This window comes from Ictidomys tridecemlineatus, chromosome 11, assembly GCF_052094955.1.
Source record: "Ictidomys tridecemlineatus isolate mIctTri1 chromosome 11, mIctTri1.hap1, whole genome shotgun sequence".
Classification (NCBI taxonomy): domain Eukaryota; kingdom Metazoa; phylum Chordata; class Mammalia; order Rodentia; family Sciuridae; genus Ictidomys; species Ictidomys tridecemlineatus.
In genome coordinates this window covers 68,825,844-68,842,809 of record NC_135487.1, presented here as the reverse complement: position 1 = coordinate 68,842,809, position 16,966 = coordinate 68,825,844, and the positions used below count along the sequence as shown (strand labels likewise).

At 34.0% G+C, this 16,966-nt stretch overlaps 1 protein-coding gene across 5 annotated transcripts in view; it reads left to right on the top strand.

Moving 5' to 3' along the window:
- Znhit6 (zinc finger HIT-type containing 6) overlaps positions 1-16,492 on the top strand; it is a 65,670-nt gene extending 49,178 nt beyond the window's left edge. For 4 of the 5 annotated variants that reach the window (XM_021732242.3, XM_078026637.1, XM_040288958.2 and 1 more), the window contains 2 exons: positions 6,259-6,383; positions 10,710-16,492. In XM_021732242.3, the coding sequence (XP_021587917.2) occupies positions 6,259-6,383; positions 10,710-10,750 (166 nt within the window). In that variant the 3' untranslated portion in view covers positions 10,751-16,492. Of the gene's footprint in view, positions 1-1,709; positions 1,806-6,258; positions 6,384-10,709 lie in introns of those variants that run through there. The other variant, XR_013427879.1, reaches the window with a different exon arrangement.
- The last annotated feature ends 474 nt before the right edge of the window (positions 16,493-16,966 follow it).

Sequence of the window (16,966 nt, the reverse complement as noted above, 5' to 3'; positions counted from 1 at the left end):
AATTCCTATTTGACAGTTATACTTCAGTAAAACTAGGAATAAAAGAAGAAAAAGAACCAACTAAGGAGAGGAGGGGAAAGCTAGAGTTATCCAGTACCATGGAGGTAGATACAGAATAAGAGGGGATGTCTACTAAGTATTTAGCTTTAGATTCCTATTCTGACATTTATCCCAGTGAAGTATTTGTTTTGTTTTTCTGGTATCTCATATCACTGTGGGATTTATTTCTGTGAACTGTTATCTATAGAACACCTATATAAGGTAGACACTAAATAAATATTTGAGGAATCAGTTGAAGAATAAATGCCCGCCAATGTATTTGTTTTAATATGCATTGATTGGAATAAAATGTATAGTATGTCTTTATAAGATAGGATCTTAGACTCCAAGAAATTGACTTACACACACACAAAAAAAAAACAAGTTACAGTTACAAGGCTAGGATTCGAATTTAGGTCTGTTTGTCTGCAAAGTTCATGTCTCTTCTACTAGTCTCATCATAGATCATAAACATAATTTCTGATAAGTATGTTATTTCCCTGCTTAAAGATGCTAAATTACTTTTGGAGTATAAAATCTTATCACTGGTACTAGTTTAGAAAGTTATATTTTAGAAACAGTTTCACTTATATTTAATCTTTATAAAAAAATTTTTCCTACCAAAGAAGAAAAGTTAAATCCCCTTTAACTTACCAGTGGCATTAAGTAAAGATTCCCAAGAAATAATATCTATACAAATCAGTCTTAGAAGCCTCTCATTAAAGCATGTTTTTAAATATTAGTACACCATATCCATAGTTTTCATAATCTACTAGTGCAGATCTGAACTATTGAGCTTTATAAATTGAGGTATGTGTTTGTACTGCACAACTAACTCATGACTTATGTTTCTTGTTTAGTGTGTATAATCCTTACTGACATGGGTACGTAAAAATCCCAAAACAAAGTACACAAGTATATTTATTTAATTCATTTACTATGTTGTTTTTTAAATATGAAAACTAATAGGTTGAGTAAATTTTTTTAAAAAAAACTTTGTTGAGAGCTGTTTCTAATGTGTCTTGGCTGTTACAACTTGCAAAGATTGTCACATTTTAAATGTGGTGTCCTTCTGTACTTAGTTTTGTTTTATGTTTTAATTTAACTTTTTCCGTTTTTCTTTCTTTAGTCTGAGTCTTCATCAACAAATCTAGTTTTTTTCCTTTTCATTTGGATTTTGAAAATCAGTTTATTCACTTAATTCATTCTTTTTCTACTCAATTAAAATATAGTACTTTTGTACTAGAATATGGGTTAAGTGTGAATCTCCAATATTTAATTTATAATTGATTCAGAAACTTTATAGTGAATTCCATTGTACCAGAATGAGCCTTTCTTTAAAAAATATTTAGCCATCAGATAACAATGAACTGGTTTATGCTCTATTAAGATTTTTTTTAACCTGTATCTCAACTTTGTACTTTGAGAATCAGGTAGTTATACTTTTAACCCAGAAACCTAGATTGATAAATAAATACAACTATACTAGAATATGAGTTAAATGCTACTTTTGGTAGATAAGAATCAAAAAATGTGAATTTTAGAGTTGGAGAAATCTTGGAGATCACCTCATCCAGTAATTTTATTTTGTGGCGGGAAAATGCTGTGGACTCAAGACTATTAGATTGTTAAATCTGGAAAAATTCAAACTTGGTTTTAATATTTTTTAGGAAGTAGAAGGTGTGGTGATCCAAAGATCATCATTGATCAAATAGGAAATAAAGTGGTTTGTGAATCCTGCTCCACAGTCTTTGAGTTGTGAAAAGGTACTCTCATTTACTAATAAAATGCAAAGAAAAAAGTTCAGGAACTTAGCCCGTTTCTTTGAAAGTTAGTAAGAGAGAGCCAAGATTAAAAGCACACCCTTGGGTATCAGGATTTTATTTATATAATGTCAGTCACTGTAACACCTGTTGAGCCTGGGAGCCATGCTGCCCTCATAATGCCCCTGTGAGGCTGCCTGGAACAGGGTCAGTTAGTGAGGCCTGTGTGGGTGAGCAAGTGAAATAACAAGAGGAAATGTCTGAGGGGTCCCTGAGGGTAAGAAAAAATACAAATGTTGGTATCTTAATTCTTCCAAACCTAAGTAGTTTGTCTTGTGGTAGCAGAGTCATTCTACTAATGGAAACACCAGAATTGGTGAACATTTTGAAAAGATAAAGCTGTCCCCTAGGATTCAGTGACTTAATATCTTGCAAACAAGCTAAAGCTTTGTTTTGAATAGTACAAAGCTGAACTCTTAAAACCTACTTGAAGATAATGGACACCAAAACATTCAAACTACTTTTAAGGCTTAGATATAAACATAATGATAATATAATGGTTTGAGGGTTGTACTGAAAGTTGTAAGTCTACATTTAAAATGCAAAATGCATATAAAGGCAGATGTGTGCTTCAGGGCTTACATAATAAGTGCCATTCTTTGTTACTTAAAAAAAAAAAAGTTGAGTAACTTTGTCCTGAAAATTTGTAAGAATTTATTATTTCAGGTGTATACAAATGAAAAACTGATGTGTTCATGGCTTAAATGAGCTAGAAGTTGTGTTTTATTACTTAGCCCTCACAGTATCTCTCTGAGGTGGTACTGTCATTACCTTTCAGGTATGAAACGTATGAAAACTGGGAATTAGAGGAGTAACTGGTTCAGAATAACAGACCAGTGAATGTTGGAGCCAGGACATTAGCTCATTATTAGACTCCAAACCTAAGCAACCACTAAAAGTTACTGGTTAATTTAACTAAATTCCAAGTACATAAATAATGTTAACTCCCCCCCACCGCCACCATATTTTAAAAGATATTTATTTTTTAGTTGTAGGTGGACACAATATTTTTATGTGGTGTTGAGGATCAAACCCAATGCCTCACACATGCTAGGTGAACACTCTACCTCTGACCCACAATCCCAGTGCCCACCACCACCATTTTTTTTAGGGGGTGTTGAGGTTAAGTGCTGGTCATTGAACTGATGGCTTCATTCATGCTAGGCAAGTGCTCTATCATTGAGCCATATCACTAGTCCATAATGAATCTTTCTTTATGAATAATTTCCATAATGAACTTTTTTTAAATTAATTTTTTTTTTACACAAATGGAGCACAACTTTTTATTTCTCTGGTTGTACTTGACATAGAGTCCACACCATTTGTGCAATCATACCCATCCATAGTGGTAATAATGTTCATCTCATTCTACCAACTCCTTCCCCACGCCCCACCCCCCTTCTTCTCTGCTTAATCCAAAGTTCCTCTATTCTTCCCTTGCCCTAAACCCATTATGTATCAGCATCTACTTATCAGAGAAAACACTTGGCCTTTGGTTTTTTGGGATTAGCTTACATTATTTAACATGATACTATAATGTACTTTTAAATATCTGGTAAGTAATAACTGTAGATTAAGAGTTACCACTAATAGTACAAAAATGTAAGAAGTTCAGAATTTCAACTAAAACACTCTTTAATGAACTCCAACTTCTTCAGTTAACAGATTGGAAAGCTGTGGACTAGAAGCTAACATAAACTCAATAGCAATATCGCTATGATTAGAAGTTTGCAACGTTTTAGGATAAACACCAATTAAAATCCAGTGATTCTAATCAAATCCACTCAACAGGTTTTCATTGCAATTGAATAAACTATTTTAAAAACAATTCTTTGGGTTGACAAGTCTTTTAAAAATTTTTGTATCCTAATGTGCTTTACAATCTTGGCACATAAAATAGGGACCCAATTTTTTTTAAAGTAAGGAAGCATAATCATCAATTTTTAGGATTGAAAACACATGTAAGTTGCTACATGCTTGTAATTTTTTAATTGTATTTGAACATTCCTCTGCTGGGAACATAATTTATATTATATCAGCAATAATAGTAGTTTCTGATTCCCATATGGCTTTTAAAGAACTCTTTTTGTTGTTTCTTATTGTTTCAGCTTTGGTGATCTAGAGAAACCCATACAGATTTAATACTACCAAAAAAAATAATAATAACACACCTAAAGCATTTAAGTACATGCTGAAAATTATTTACAAAAACCCTGAAATAAGTAGAAAACATTACCTTATTTGAAAATGTCTCTTAATAGAAGCCTCATGATTCAGTTAAAATGTGCAGATTAGTTATTGCACATGTTATAGGTTGCTGCTTGAAAAGTTCCTGTTTAAGAATTCAAGTCTTGTTTTCCTTCATTTTATATTTTACTTCATAAGTTAATTTTTTCCTCAGGTATCTAATATAACTCATTTTTCTTTTTGTGTAATTACTGCTAACTTTTAAAAAATGCATATTTCAAAGAGAAATAATGTTTAAAAGATGTGAAGCAGTTAATCCTCGAATGCTGGAACCACTTTTAAAGTATTTTAAGCACATCTGTATTACATTACACAGGGAAAAGAATGATGTGTGCATTCTATGGTCTACGGACACTAGGATGGCTGGTGTAGAATACTTAGGTTATTTTCTATTCTAAGTTTCTTTTCAATATAATATTCTGTGATTCTAAAATTAACATTTAAATTCAAGGGGTAGAGTGATCAGAAAAGAACATATGAAGTTTGGGTTTACAGTTGTTCTTTCACTTGTCACCTACTTCTTAAAAAGACATCAGGTTTTATAGTAGGCTTGGTTTTACATTGTGTTAAGCCTTGTGTTTCCCCCTATTTGAAAACTATTGCCCAGAACGAACTTGGAACATAGAGAAATCACTGCACTAGAGTTCTGAGTAGTGTGCTACATACTCAGCTTTGAGTTAGGGTATAAACAATTTATTAATTAAGAAATACCAACATTTGTGAACAGTTTACTCTTAAAATTATAGCAGATTCAAAGTGTATCCTGATGAAAGCCTCACTCTTGAACACTTGTATCCCAGTGTGCTTTCTTGAGGGGGAGGGGAAAGGATGGAGTTACAACTGTCAGGATAAGTTTTTCACATATAAATATCATCTGTCATTGGTAGAGAAGGAGAAGAAAGCTGAAGAATTCTGCGCTGTACTGGTGGACATGTTCTCAACTTTTTCTTCTTTGACTTGAAATGATACTCATATGCTAACGTATTTGTATATGCCACTGCTGGTGAGCTAGCTTGCATTTTTCTCCCACCCCAAAATGCAAGTAAAAGCTTACTTATAGCAAAAGAGATGCACCTTTATTCAGCTTAAATTTATGAAGTAACAATTTGAGGATTTCATACCTTAGTGAATATTTGTATCTAATTACCTATAACACATTTAACAGTTATATCATAATACCATGACTGATACTCTCAGTATTGCTTAAATTTTATGCTTTTGCCTCATTCAGAAACCTAAACCTTCCAGGCACAGTGGTGCATGCCTGTAATCCCAGTGACTTGGGAAGCTGAGGCAGGAGGATCTCATTCAAAGCCAGCCTCAGCAACAAGTGAGGTGCTGAGCAACTCAGTGAGACCCTGTCTATAAATAAAATATAAAAAATAGGGCTCAGTGGTTGAGTGTCCCTGAGTTCATTCCCTGGTACAAAAAAAAAAAAAAAATCAACCTAAACCTATTTTTTAATTTTTTTAATAGTTGTAGATGGACAGAATGTCTTTATTTTATTTGTTTATTTTTTGTGGTGCTGAAGATTGAACCCAGTGCCTCATGCATGCTAGGCAAGTATTTTACTGCTGAGCTACAGCCTCAGCCCTAAACCTATTCTTTCAGAATAAAGGAAGACCAAATTTAATTTTATGACAATATAAATTTTTAGAAACCATTTATAATTATAGTTGATTTTTTTATAGAAATATTTTGTAGCCAATTATTTTCCACCATATATTAGAAATTATTTATCATAAGGTAGTTAGTTTGTTTTACTTTTAAGGCTCAAAGTAAATATAATTGTGGAATTTTAATTTTTACCTGGTCATTCTTTTATCCAAGATAAAATCATAATACATTAAACATAAATATCATGTAGAATCTTTATTCCTGCTTGATATGAAAATTAATGACTTAATTTAAAGATTTCCTAATGTTAGAATATTTGATACACTTTTGATTTGGTTTTGGAACCTCCATATAATAGCTCTTTTATCTGGTTTTCTTAGACGGCATTAAACTTATAAATAATGGCTACTCAGTTAATATCATCACCTTTAAAATATTTAATGTAAGAGATTCTCTGATGTATGTTTTAGTTATTAGTCATTTTGAATGCTAAGGATATATTTGTTTGTGTTTTGCTCTTCTAATTACTAAGATATTATGAACTGGATCCTTATAAAAGTCTCCTAGACAATTTGAAGAACAAAGTGATCATTGAATACCCAACGTTATATGTTGTGTTGAAAGGATCTAGTGATGACATGAAAGTTCTTCACCGAGGTAAGTAAATTTATACTTAGTACTTATTGTAACTCTAAAGAAACAAAACAATCATGTGACTGCCCTTATTTCTTTACATATTGTTTTTCCAGTATATTTACAAACTTTTAAGAATTTATTCAGTAGCTACAATTAATAATATAAAGAACCAGGCAAACAACTGCTGCTTCTGTCGTATTTGAAAGCATTATATCAGTTTTATAATGCCAACTTTAAATGAATGAATCGAATTGAATATCTGGCTATAATAGGGTATTTTTTTGGTTTATTGGAGTTTTACATGAAGAAATAAAATAACTCTAGTTAAAACTTTTTCTTAAGACTCCTAAAATGAAGGATTACAAGGTTTTTTTAGTATCCTACCTTATAGCAAGGAGCAATGTTGAAAGGAACATGTTTAAAATTTTGGCTGCATTTAGACTAAGGTGGTACCATGTCTTGACCCTTTACCTCTCTTTTTAAGCCCACTGGTTTTATTTCCTTTTAATTATGCACAGAATATTTGGCTATATGGAAAAGTATTATACCTAGAAAAGGTATACATAAAGCTTGAGTATATAAAATAACTTGTACATAGTTATTAACTATTAACTAAAGTTCTACCCATGTCCCACATGGACCATGGAAATGGGGTTCCCCTGGGTGGAATGGGCTGGCTGAGAAATAAAAACTAAGAGAAATAAAATGCAAAAAAAACCACAGAACACCGTAAGTAGTTTCAAAAGCAGGGGCAGGACAGGCAAGCTGATCCAGCTGATCAAGCTTCTAGACAAAATGGAGCCCACAGCTGCTTTCTTTATATCGGGAAACATCAAAGGACTTCCATAGAATGTTCTTCTCCAAAAAATTTAAAGGTGGGCTGTACAATCCCTAGCGGGTTACTATGGCCTATTTCCATAGTACTATGAGGAATCTTCCTAGAAGAGCAGAGGGAAAGGTCACATGCATTGGGCATTGTATTGCCGAGGTAGAGCCAAGGAAAGTTCCCAGAGCCAGGCCTATCTCTCCCTGGCTTCCATGCTGAGAGACCAGTCTCATGTGTTTCTCGGATGGCTTCTTGCACTAAAGTAAATAAATTATCTTTGAGAGTACAAGATTCTAGAGAAAAAGTAAAATTCAGTAATTACTTTTTTTAAAAGGTAAGGGAGATTATTCACCATAACTAAAAACTATTAGATAACTTTTTCATCTAAAAAAAATAATGGTATAGGCCAAGTTTAGTTATTTTATAAATAAATAAATAAATAAAACTACAGAGGAGCATGGAATCCTTGCCTTGGGTTGATCTCTGTTTTGTTTTTAATAGTATTAATTGACATGTATGGTTCAGGTTGTATTGTTGCACCAGCTGTAATAGGTAGTAACCTATGTTGTAAGGTGTTCTCTGTACATGTGTATGAGCTTTTTCTTTCTTGGCACAAGTTATTAGAAGGAATATTTTTTTAAGGTGACCAAAATTTTGTCCACACCACAATTTGAAACTAGATTTAAATTTAGCAAACATGAAGTTTTTAATAATAAATTATAGGCCTCTAAATACTGTGTTCATTCTTTAATTTGAGAATATACAATTTTTTTCTCTAAATGAATTAGAAATTTTAGTTTTAAATGATTGGTTTCACTTTTTTAAACTTTAAAAACTTTTTCTTTAATATAATTCATATAATGCTGTCTTTAAATAGCTTCAAGGAAAATTGTTTAGTAATGTGAGTTATTAGCCAGAGCAAACACTGTCTGTGGAAATAAACACAGCACACACAGCACCTCTTTCACCTTGTTTAGGAATACACATTCAAGTCTTCCTGTGATGAAGCAACAAGAATAGATACTTGGATAGTGTACTTGTAACCTTAAATAAAATTTGCTTTATTTTTCTGCTTAGTATATGTTTGATTTTTTTACAGGAATACAGGTGACTAGTGTTTTCAGTACAAAGGATTATTTAGAACTGCTGTAGCAAAGAATTGAAGACAATCTGACAGAATTTAAAGATCATACCAGAGTTGTCACATCATAAGTACACACACCTTAACAATAATACCAGGTCTTCCTATACATGCATTTCTTTTTCATAAACACTTCAAGGTGCCTGTTTCTTTTCACATTCTCACAGCATTCGATATTCTGCAGGGTGGTCACTTGATGAGGAGGGAGATTATATAAGATCACAGCATTTTCTTTGGAGAGCCTTGAAATTCTTCCTCCAGAAGCTGGGAAGAAATTGGATTTGGATCCTGATTTCATAGCACAAGATGTCTCTTTTCTAGTTTAGGGGGAAATGTGTTTCTGGGCTGGGATTCAGTAGGTTCCACACTTTATGGCTATTATGTTTGTCGTGATTGGAGGTTGCCATAATTTATTTTTTCAGAAGTCTGCCTACATTAATCAGCAATGGGTGAGATTTTTGTTGTTCTTTTTAAGGAATGTGAAAGGTAAAGCAAGTAAGGTAGCTCTCTAGACTGGAGACACACACACAATTTTGATTAACTCTTATATTAATCCAGTGGGAACTGCTCAAAATGGTGTAACTGGCTTTTTGGGCTCTTGTTTACCAAAGTTAGACTAACAAATTTAAATGACATAATAAAAATGTGCTGCATTTCAGTCCTAAGTAAAAAGAAAATGGAGCCCTGTTGAAAGAAAACTAGATAATTTTAGTAGGCAAAGAAAGAGAAAAATGCTTTGTATATTACTACAAAGCTCCATTAATTTAAAAATCCCAGCAAAATGTATTTCTGATGTTCTTATAACTCAAGTTTAGAAAATACCTCTACTTTTAGAGAAGGAATCCACCCAAAACTGATTTTTTTTTTTTGTGGAGGACCGGAGGACTACTGGGGATTGAATTCGGAGGCACTTGACCACTGAGCTACATCCCCAACCCTATTTAGCATTTTAGTTAGAGTCTCACTGAGTGCCTTTCTGTTGCTGAGGCTGACTTTGAACTTGCAATCCTCCTGCCTCGGTCTCCTAAGCTTCTGGGATTACAGGCATGTGCCATCCCATGGGGCAAAATTGGTCATTTGAATTAATGAAAATACCCAGTGTAGCAGCTTCCTTGATTAGGCCAATAAATCCATCACTTTGCTTTTTTCCTCCTTCTCTCTCCTTCCCTCCTTCCTCTTTATCCTTCTCTTCCCTTTTAGTGTATATAGCATGGGTAGAGTTGGGATCTTAGGCACATGAAAACACATGGTGTAAACTTTATAGTACAGTGAGTACTATAACAGTTTATGTAAAATTCAGGGAAGCCATAGGAGAAACCAGTTAATTTTTAATGTCATGGAGGCACTTGAAAGACTGCTGGAGTTTACAAAATTGGATAGAATTTATTTCTTTGCCTTATTCATAGAAAGGACTCAGTAAATACCATTTTTATTGTTGATACAATATGAAATCTAAGCAAACCCTAGGAGTTTGTCAGTTGGAATATAAGGCAAAGCCCCAGAAATGTGGTTCTAGAATCAGTTTTTATAAGTTGTTGGCCCTTGAGTATCTACTATGCCTCTCTGACCTTTATTTTCCTTATTCACCCAGTGGAGATAAATAGCTATAATCCTTGAGCAAAATATTGTGTATTTGACTTGCACAGAAATTTCAAAGGGTTTTTATGTATTATTTCCTTTTGTTTGTATTGTGTACAAAGAAATAAATTTAGCAGTTACTCTGGTTCCCGTTTTTTAGATTAAAAAACAACAGCAACAACAGGTAAAAAATGGTGTGCTTGTATTGATTGAACATGTTTGCTCTGCATTCTGGAGATAGATGCAGGGAGGAAAGGTCCAGTTTTTGTTCTCAAAAAGCCATTATGAGATAATGAAGCTTCATCTTACTTACCTTAAGCAAGACAAGAGCCTCAAAGGAGCTTTATTTCTACTTTATTTTCCTGTGAAAGGAAGGATATGTCAATTGGCTGTCTAGTTTTCTGTAAGCCCACATTCATTCTTCATATACTGGCCCTTAATTTTAAGTTTAAAAAAAAATCATGGAAATTTTTATTTTAACCACATGTGGCCTGCCTGTGTGATAATAGTGATCTATTCAGTGGCATGCTTATGGGATTATAACCACACTGTAAGTACCCATTCCCAGGTCTTCCACAGAGTCAGGAAGGATGTTACCTCACAATATATAATTGCTACTTTCGGACATCATTTATTATGGCCAGAATTGTATATCCCAGCTGCCTAGGACATAACGTGGTTTGTCTATCCCTGTGAGCAGTGCTGTTGCTATGCATCCGAAAGAAGGAGAGATGAGGGAAAAACAGAACAAGCTAAACAGAAACGGTATAAACATTTGACTATTTACTTTTTTTTTTTCCAGTGAAGAATGAATCTACCAAGAACCTTGGCAGTGAAAATTGAGCACTTCTTCTGGAAGAAGAAGGTGAAAATTCCAACAGTTGCAGAGAATTATGCATTGATGGGCTTTTGGATAATTAGGGTATTATTAATGGGCAGTTGGAATTTTTTGATTTGTCTGACAAGTACACAATCTAAACCTTTTGTTGACTTTATGTAAGGACCCTTTTTTTTATAGTATGAACCCCTGTTGAGCCTGATCAACATAGACTTTATTAGGCTTCAAATTTTAATATGTTTACTCCTTCCTATAGCCTGGAAACTTTTTATTAGTTTGATGCATGACCGCAGATCACTGGAGTCATCAAGTGCATTGAAAGTTGGCATTCTCTGTAGTGGAACTTCACTAAAGAGAACCGTTGTGCCAGGTACCATCTAGTCAAGGAAAACTGATCTTCCATTAGTTGCCATTCTTGTCTTTGGAATATACATGCCATTTTTCACCTCTTTAAGACAACTTTTATACTTGGGAAACTCCCAATATGTTGTCTTGTGGAAAGGCTTAAATAAGTACTGTTAACTACTATTTCTTATATTCAGTTCATAAAATCAGCATCTCCACATTGTTTGAATAGTCAGTGCTCAGTGCAAATGAACTTGCCGCCTATTCACTCAATGAGCTATGTTTCATGAATTCCATGCCTCATCTCAGTCCCAGTCCACTCTCATTACCACATAAGTGGGTGTTATGATGACCATATTGATGCTATGTTTTGCTACATCAAGCAGTAAAGAAGGGGAGAATCACTTGAAATTCTTTGATGTGCTATTGAAACATATATGTGTGTATTTATATATATACATGGCTTAATTTATACCTTATGACAATTCACATACTGAAATTATGGTTTGCTAATTTTGTTGGAATTTATAGTTATGAAACTGCAATGTGGCTATAAAAGAGGAAAGGATTATTACATCTGTATTGCATCTGTGTATTTAATGGTTAAAAAACAATGATAAAATTGGACATTAATGGAATTCATTTTTATTTTACAGTTGAAATAAGTTTTAGACCAGAAAGAAATCAGAGGCATTAAAGAGACTTTGAAGGATTAGAAATATGAAAAGGTAACGAGTATAGGAAAAATTAGAAGAACACAAATGTGCATATAACCTGGCATAGAAATTAAAGAAGAAAATCCAAAAACAATAGTGTCAAAAAGACCATTGGTATAAAAGTACCAGTGGAAATGTGCTTCATAAAAATGCATTTTGAGAAATATATTTACATTCTAAAGCAACTTCAGAAATCTGATATGATAAAAGATTTATATAGAATTGTGTTTATGATATTACTAGATAGACAGATAAATTGAATTTTAAGGGATTCAGTTTTATTCAAAAGTGTAATATGTCTTATTAAAGCAGGGAAGAGATAGGATGAATTGAATCAAATGTGTTACACAGTTTTGGGGAAAAGTGGAACAAAGTACCCCCCCCCCAAAAAAAAAACGTGATCTGAATATTGGGGTGGAAAGGAATTTCCAGACGGTGAATCTATTAAGGTATAGTCCCATTTCTAAGAAAAATGTTGAGCTCCATCTCTGCTACATTTTAAATTGAAAACTAGACAAAACCTAAAGAATTTATCATCTAATTTCCTTTAGCCCAAGAAGAAAAAGAAAGAAAATCCCCCTGCTCGCATCTTTGCCATCTCAGTTTTCTAGAATTAGACCTTTCCAGCAATAGGCTATTTCTCAGGAAAGAATTTAGCTATCAGAGTTCAACTAAATATAACTCTCAACTCATTAGATTAATATACACATTCCTGCAGGTTTTATAATAAACATGGTTTTAGTGAATGATGGTGTCAAAGGTTTGGAGGGGGTAGAATTTAAATAATTCACTGAGAGTCCTACAAGTGTGTAGTGTTAAGACTCAATTTCTTCTTAAAGAGGCCCTTCTCCTTTTGAATTCTTTTTTTTTTTTTTTTTTTTTTTTTTTTGATGGATACAACACAGTGCCTTCAATTTATGTGGTGCTGAGGATCCAACTCGGGTCCTGCCCGTGCTAGGCAAGCACTCTACCCCTAAGCCACAATCCCAGCCCCTCCTTTTGAATTCTTGACAAATTCTAGTGAGTAAACAAACTCCTTGACACGCATTAAGTTCAACTCCTACATTTTATTTGTTAATCACATTTTAAGATGAGTAAAACTTCGCCTCATCTTTATTTTTAAACAGTGATTTTCTAAGGGAAAATAGGCTCTCCATAATCATTAATTATTACATATAGGATTAGTAGCCATAAATTATACAAATCTTCCATCTGTTCCTATTATAAATATAAATACAGAGTTACTGTAATAGATATTTAAGATTCTAAAGTATCATTGAGCCAATGGAGCTAATTTGTTTCCCTGTACAAATAGTGGGATCCATGTTTTTAAAAATATGATAAAATGATAAGCATATAACTGTTGCACCAGAAATTTCCCTTATATATTATGTTTAATTAGGTTGAAATACACGGTATATTGTACTGGTTTATCTCATGTTTTACCTGATTTAATATTCCTAAGTTTTACATAAAGATTTTTTTAATTTAATTGTACATTACTGCACTACAATGTGTTAAGTTTATTTTCATGTAGATGTAATGCACTTTGGAAGTAGGGGGTTATGCTGAGGGTCAAACAAGAGCCTTTCATATGCTAGGCAAGCATGGTAACACTGAGCTATACTCGCAGTCCATTAAGGCATCTTTGATTATTAACCAATCCTCCTTCAGATGTAAGTTATAGAAACTCAAAATATTATCAGCATAAAGAATAACTTGTTGGCTTATTTTTAGGGAAGTACAGGCATTACTATATCCAGGCACCCAAAGAAATCATTGTACTTGCGAGGCATAGTGGTACATGCCTCTAATCCCCAGCAACCAGAAAGCTGAGGCAGGAGGATCACAGGTTCAAAGCCAGCCTCAGCAACTTATTGAGGCCCTACACAACTTAGCAAAACGAGATCCGGTCTCAAACTAAAAAATCAAAAGGGCTGAGGATGTAGCTCAGTGGTAGAGCACCCCTGGGTTCAATTCTTGGTACTAATTTAAAAAAAAAAAAAAAGGAAAAAAAAAAGACATCTTGCCATCCCTCACACTTGACTCTGGTTTTGTTGTTGTTTTGGTTTTTTTCTCTAGATTGGTTTTCTCTTCCATGAATACTTTCTCATTGGGGATGTTCTGTTTGGAGTAAGGGATAGTGCAGTGAAGGTGATAGTAAGTGACAGTTTCAGATTTACTTCTTGATAGTAACTAAGTCATAACAGTAAGCTATATAAAATTTTGAAGAACTACTTTGATTTTGCCTCTATTGGATCACATTCTGAGCTGATCAGGAGAGGAAACTTCCCCAGAGAAAGAGGGAAACATTAGAAAAAAAGGAGCAGGTAAAGAAAGATGGTTACTGAAAATAAAAGTTATAGTTCTTTATGATACCCTATTGTGAGTAGCAAGAAACTTTTTATAAGAAGTAAAATTAAAAATTAACCATTGGGCTGGGGATGTGGCTCAAGCGGTAGCACCTCGCCTGGCATGCACAGGGTGCTCATTTCGATCCTCAGCACCACATAAAAATAAAATAAAGATGTTGTGTCCACAGAAAACTAAAAAATAAATATTTAAAAAATATATTCTCTCTGTCTCTGTCTGTCTGTCTGTCTCTCTCTCTCTTAAAAAAAATAACCATTATGGGCTTTTTTTCTTCTTATCTATTTGTTCTTGACATGTTGCTGCTAGTTTAACTAGATGCATGTAGCACCAATCCATTTCCATCACCAATTTGGAAATTTTTTTCAGTTTCATCAAAATTGGAGAAACTTGCTGGGTGTGTTGGCACACACCTGTAATCCTAGCAGCTCTGGAGGCTGAGGCAGGAGGATTGTGAGTTCAAAACCAGCCACAGCAACTTAGTGAGGCACTTAGCAATTCAGTGAGACCCTGTCTCTAAATAAAAATAAAAAAGGGCTGGGAATGTGGCTCAATGGTTAAGCATCCCTTGGTTCAATCCCCGGTACCAGAAAAAAAGAAAAATATTGGAGAAACTTGGTTTTGAAATTAGAATTGTAGGTAGACACAGTGGTGGTGGTACACATTTTATCCCAGAAGTTTGGAAGCCTGAGGCAGAAGGATTGCAAGTTCAAAGCCAGCCTCAGCAAGTTCAAGGCACTAAGCAACTTACAGAGACTTTATCTCAAAATTAAAACATAAATAAATAAAAAGGGCCAGGGATTCGGCTCAGTGGTTAAGCATCCTTGGGTTCAATTCCTGATCCAAAAAAAAAAAAAATTAGAGTTATGCAAAGGAAGTTTTCTTCAAAACTGAAGACTACATAAATAAAAATTAGCCTTTTTTTTTTTTAAAGAGAGAGAGAATTTTAATTTTTTTTTTAATTTATTTATTTATTTTTTTTTTATTGGTTGTTCAAAACATTACAAAGCTATTGACATATCATGTTTCATACATTAGATTCAAATTGATTATGAACTCCCATTTTTACCCCAAATACAGATTGCAGAATCACATCTGTTACATATCCACATTTTTACATAATGCTCTATTAGTATCTGTTGTATTCTGCTTCCTTTCCTATCCTCTACTATCCCCCCCCTCCCCTCCCATCTTGTCTCTCTACCCCATCTACTGTATTTCACTTCTCTCCTTGTTTATTTACCCATTCCCCTCGAAACCTCTTATGAGTGCTTTAGTATAACAATGAGCATCTCCCTCCATTACCATGCAATTTCTCTTTTCTCTCCCTTTCCCTCCCACCTATTGTATCTGTTTAATGTTGATCTTTCCTTCCTGCTCTTCCTCCCTGCTCTGATCCTGGTTATTCTCATTATATCAAAGAAGACATTTGGTATTTGTTTTTTAGGGATTGGCTAGCTTCACTAAGTATAATCTGCTCTAGTGCCATCCATTTCCCTGCAAAATCCATGATTTTGTCATTTTTTAGTGCTGCGTAATATTCCATGGTGTATAAATGCCACTTTTTTTTTATCCATTCATCTATTGAAGGGCATCTGGGTTGGTTCCACAGTCTAGCAATTGTGAATTGTGCCGCTATGAACATCGATGTGGCAGTATCCCTGTAATAAGCTCTTTTAAGGTCTTCAGGGAATAGTCCGAGAAGGGCAATAGCTGGGTCAAATGGTGGTTCCATTCCCAGCTTTCCCAGGAATCTCCATACTGCTTTCCAAATTGGCTGCACTAGTTTGCAGTCCCACCAGCAATGTTTTGATTTGCATTTCTCTAACTGCTAGAGAAGGTGAACATTTTTTCATATATTTGTTGATTGATTGTATGTCCTCCTCTGAGAAGTGTCTATTTAGGTCTTTGGCCCATTTGTTGATTTTTTTAGTTTTCGGTAGACAACATCTTTGTATGTGGTGCTGAGGATCGAACCAGGACCGCATGCATGCCAGGCGAGCGCGCTACCGCTTGAGCAACATCCCCAGCCCAAAAAAATTAGCCTTAAAAAAACTTTTGGGGTTCTGAACATCACTTCAAAGTATTTTCTTTCAGCTTTGGTAATTAAAAACTATAAAGTATATGTGCATGGTTTTTTGTTTTGTTTTGTTTTTTAATGAACATAATGTAAACATTTTCCGTTATAGGGTGTGGGGGACTCCTATTTTGAACTTAGAACCAAATGCATCCTTTAGTCTTTGATAAGTGACTGTACAACTCTACTTTCCAGTTTCATATTCTTGTTGAATAAAGTACTCACAATCCTTAGCCTGACCTTTGGTACCCTCTATAACTTGGGCCTAACCTAACTTTATAGCTTCCTTCCTTACTCTTTCTTTCTTTTCAGCCCCCCCAAAAAATAAAGGTCTATTTTCCCAACACCTTTTATATCCTTTCCCCATTATGTCATCTTGGTAGTCTTGTCAAAAATAGTTTACCACATGTCTGTGGGTTTATTTCTGAGTTCTCTGTCATTATTTAATATGTGTTTTTATGATAATGCAATGCTATTTTAATTTTTATAGTTCTGTAATTTTGTAATGTAGTTTGAAATCAAGACGTGTGGTATAGCCAGCTTTGTTCTTTCTTCTCAGGATTGCCTTGGCTACTTAGAGTCTTTTACAGTTCCATATAAGCTTTAGGACCTTTTTGTTTTTCTGTGAAAAATTCCATTGGAATTTTGATAGGGATTGTATTGGATTTATTTTTATCTATCTATTTTTTTTTTTTATGTGGTGCTGAGGGTTG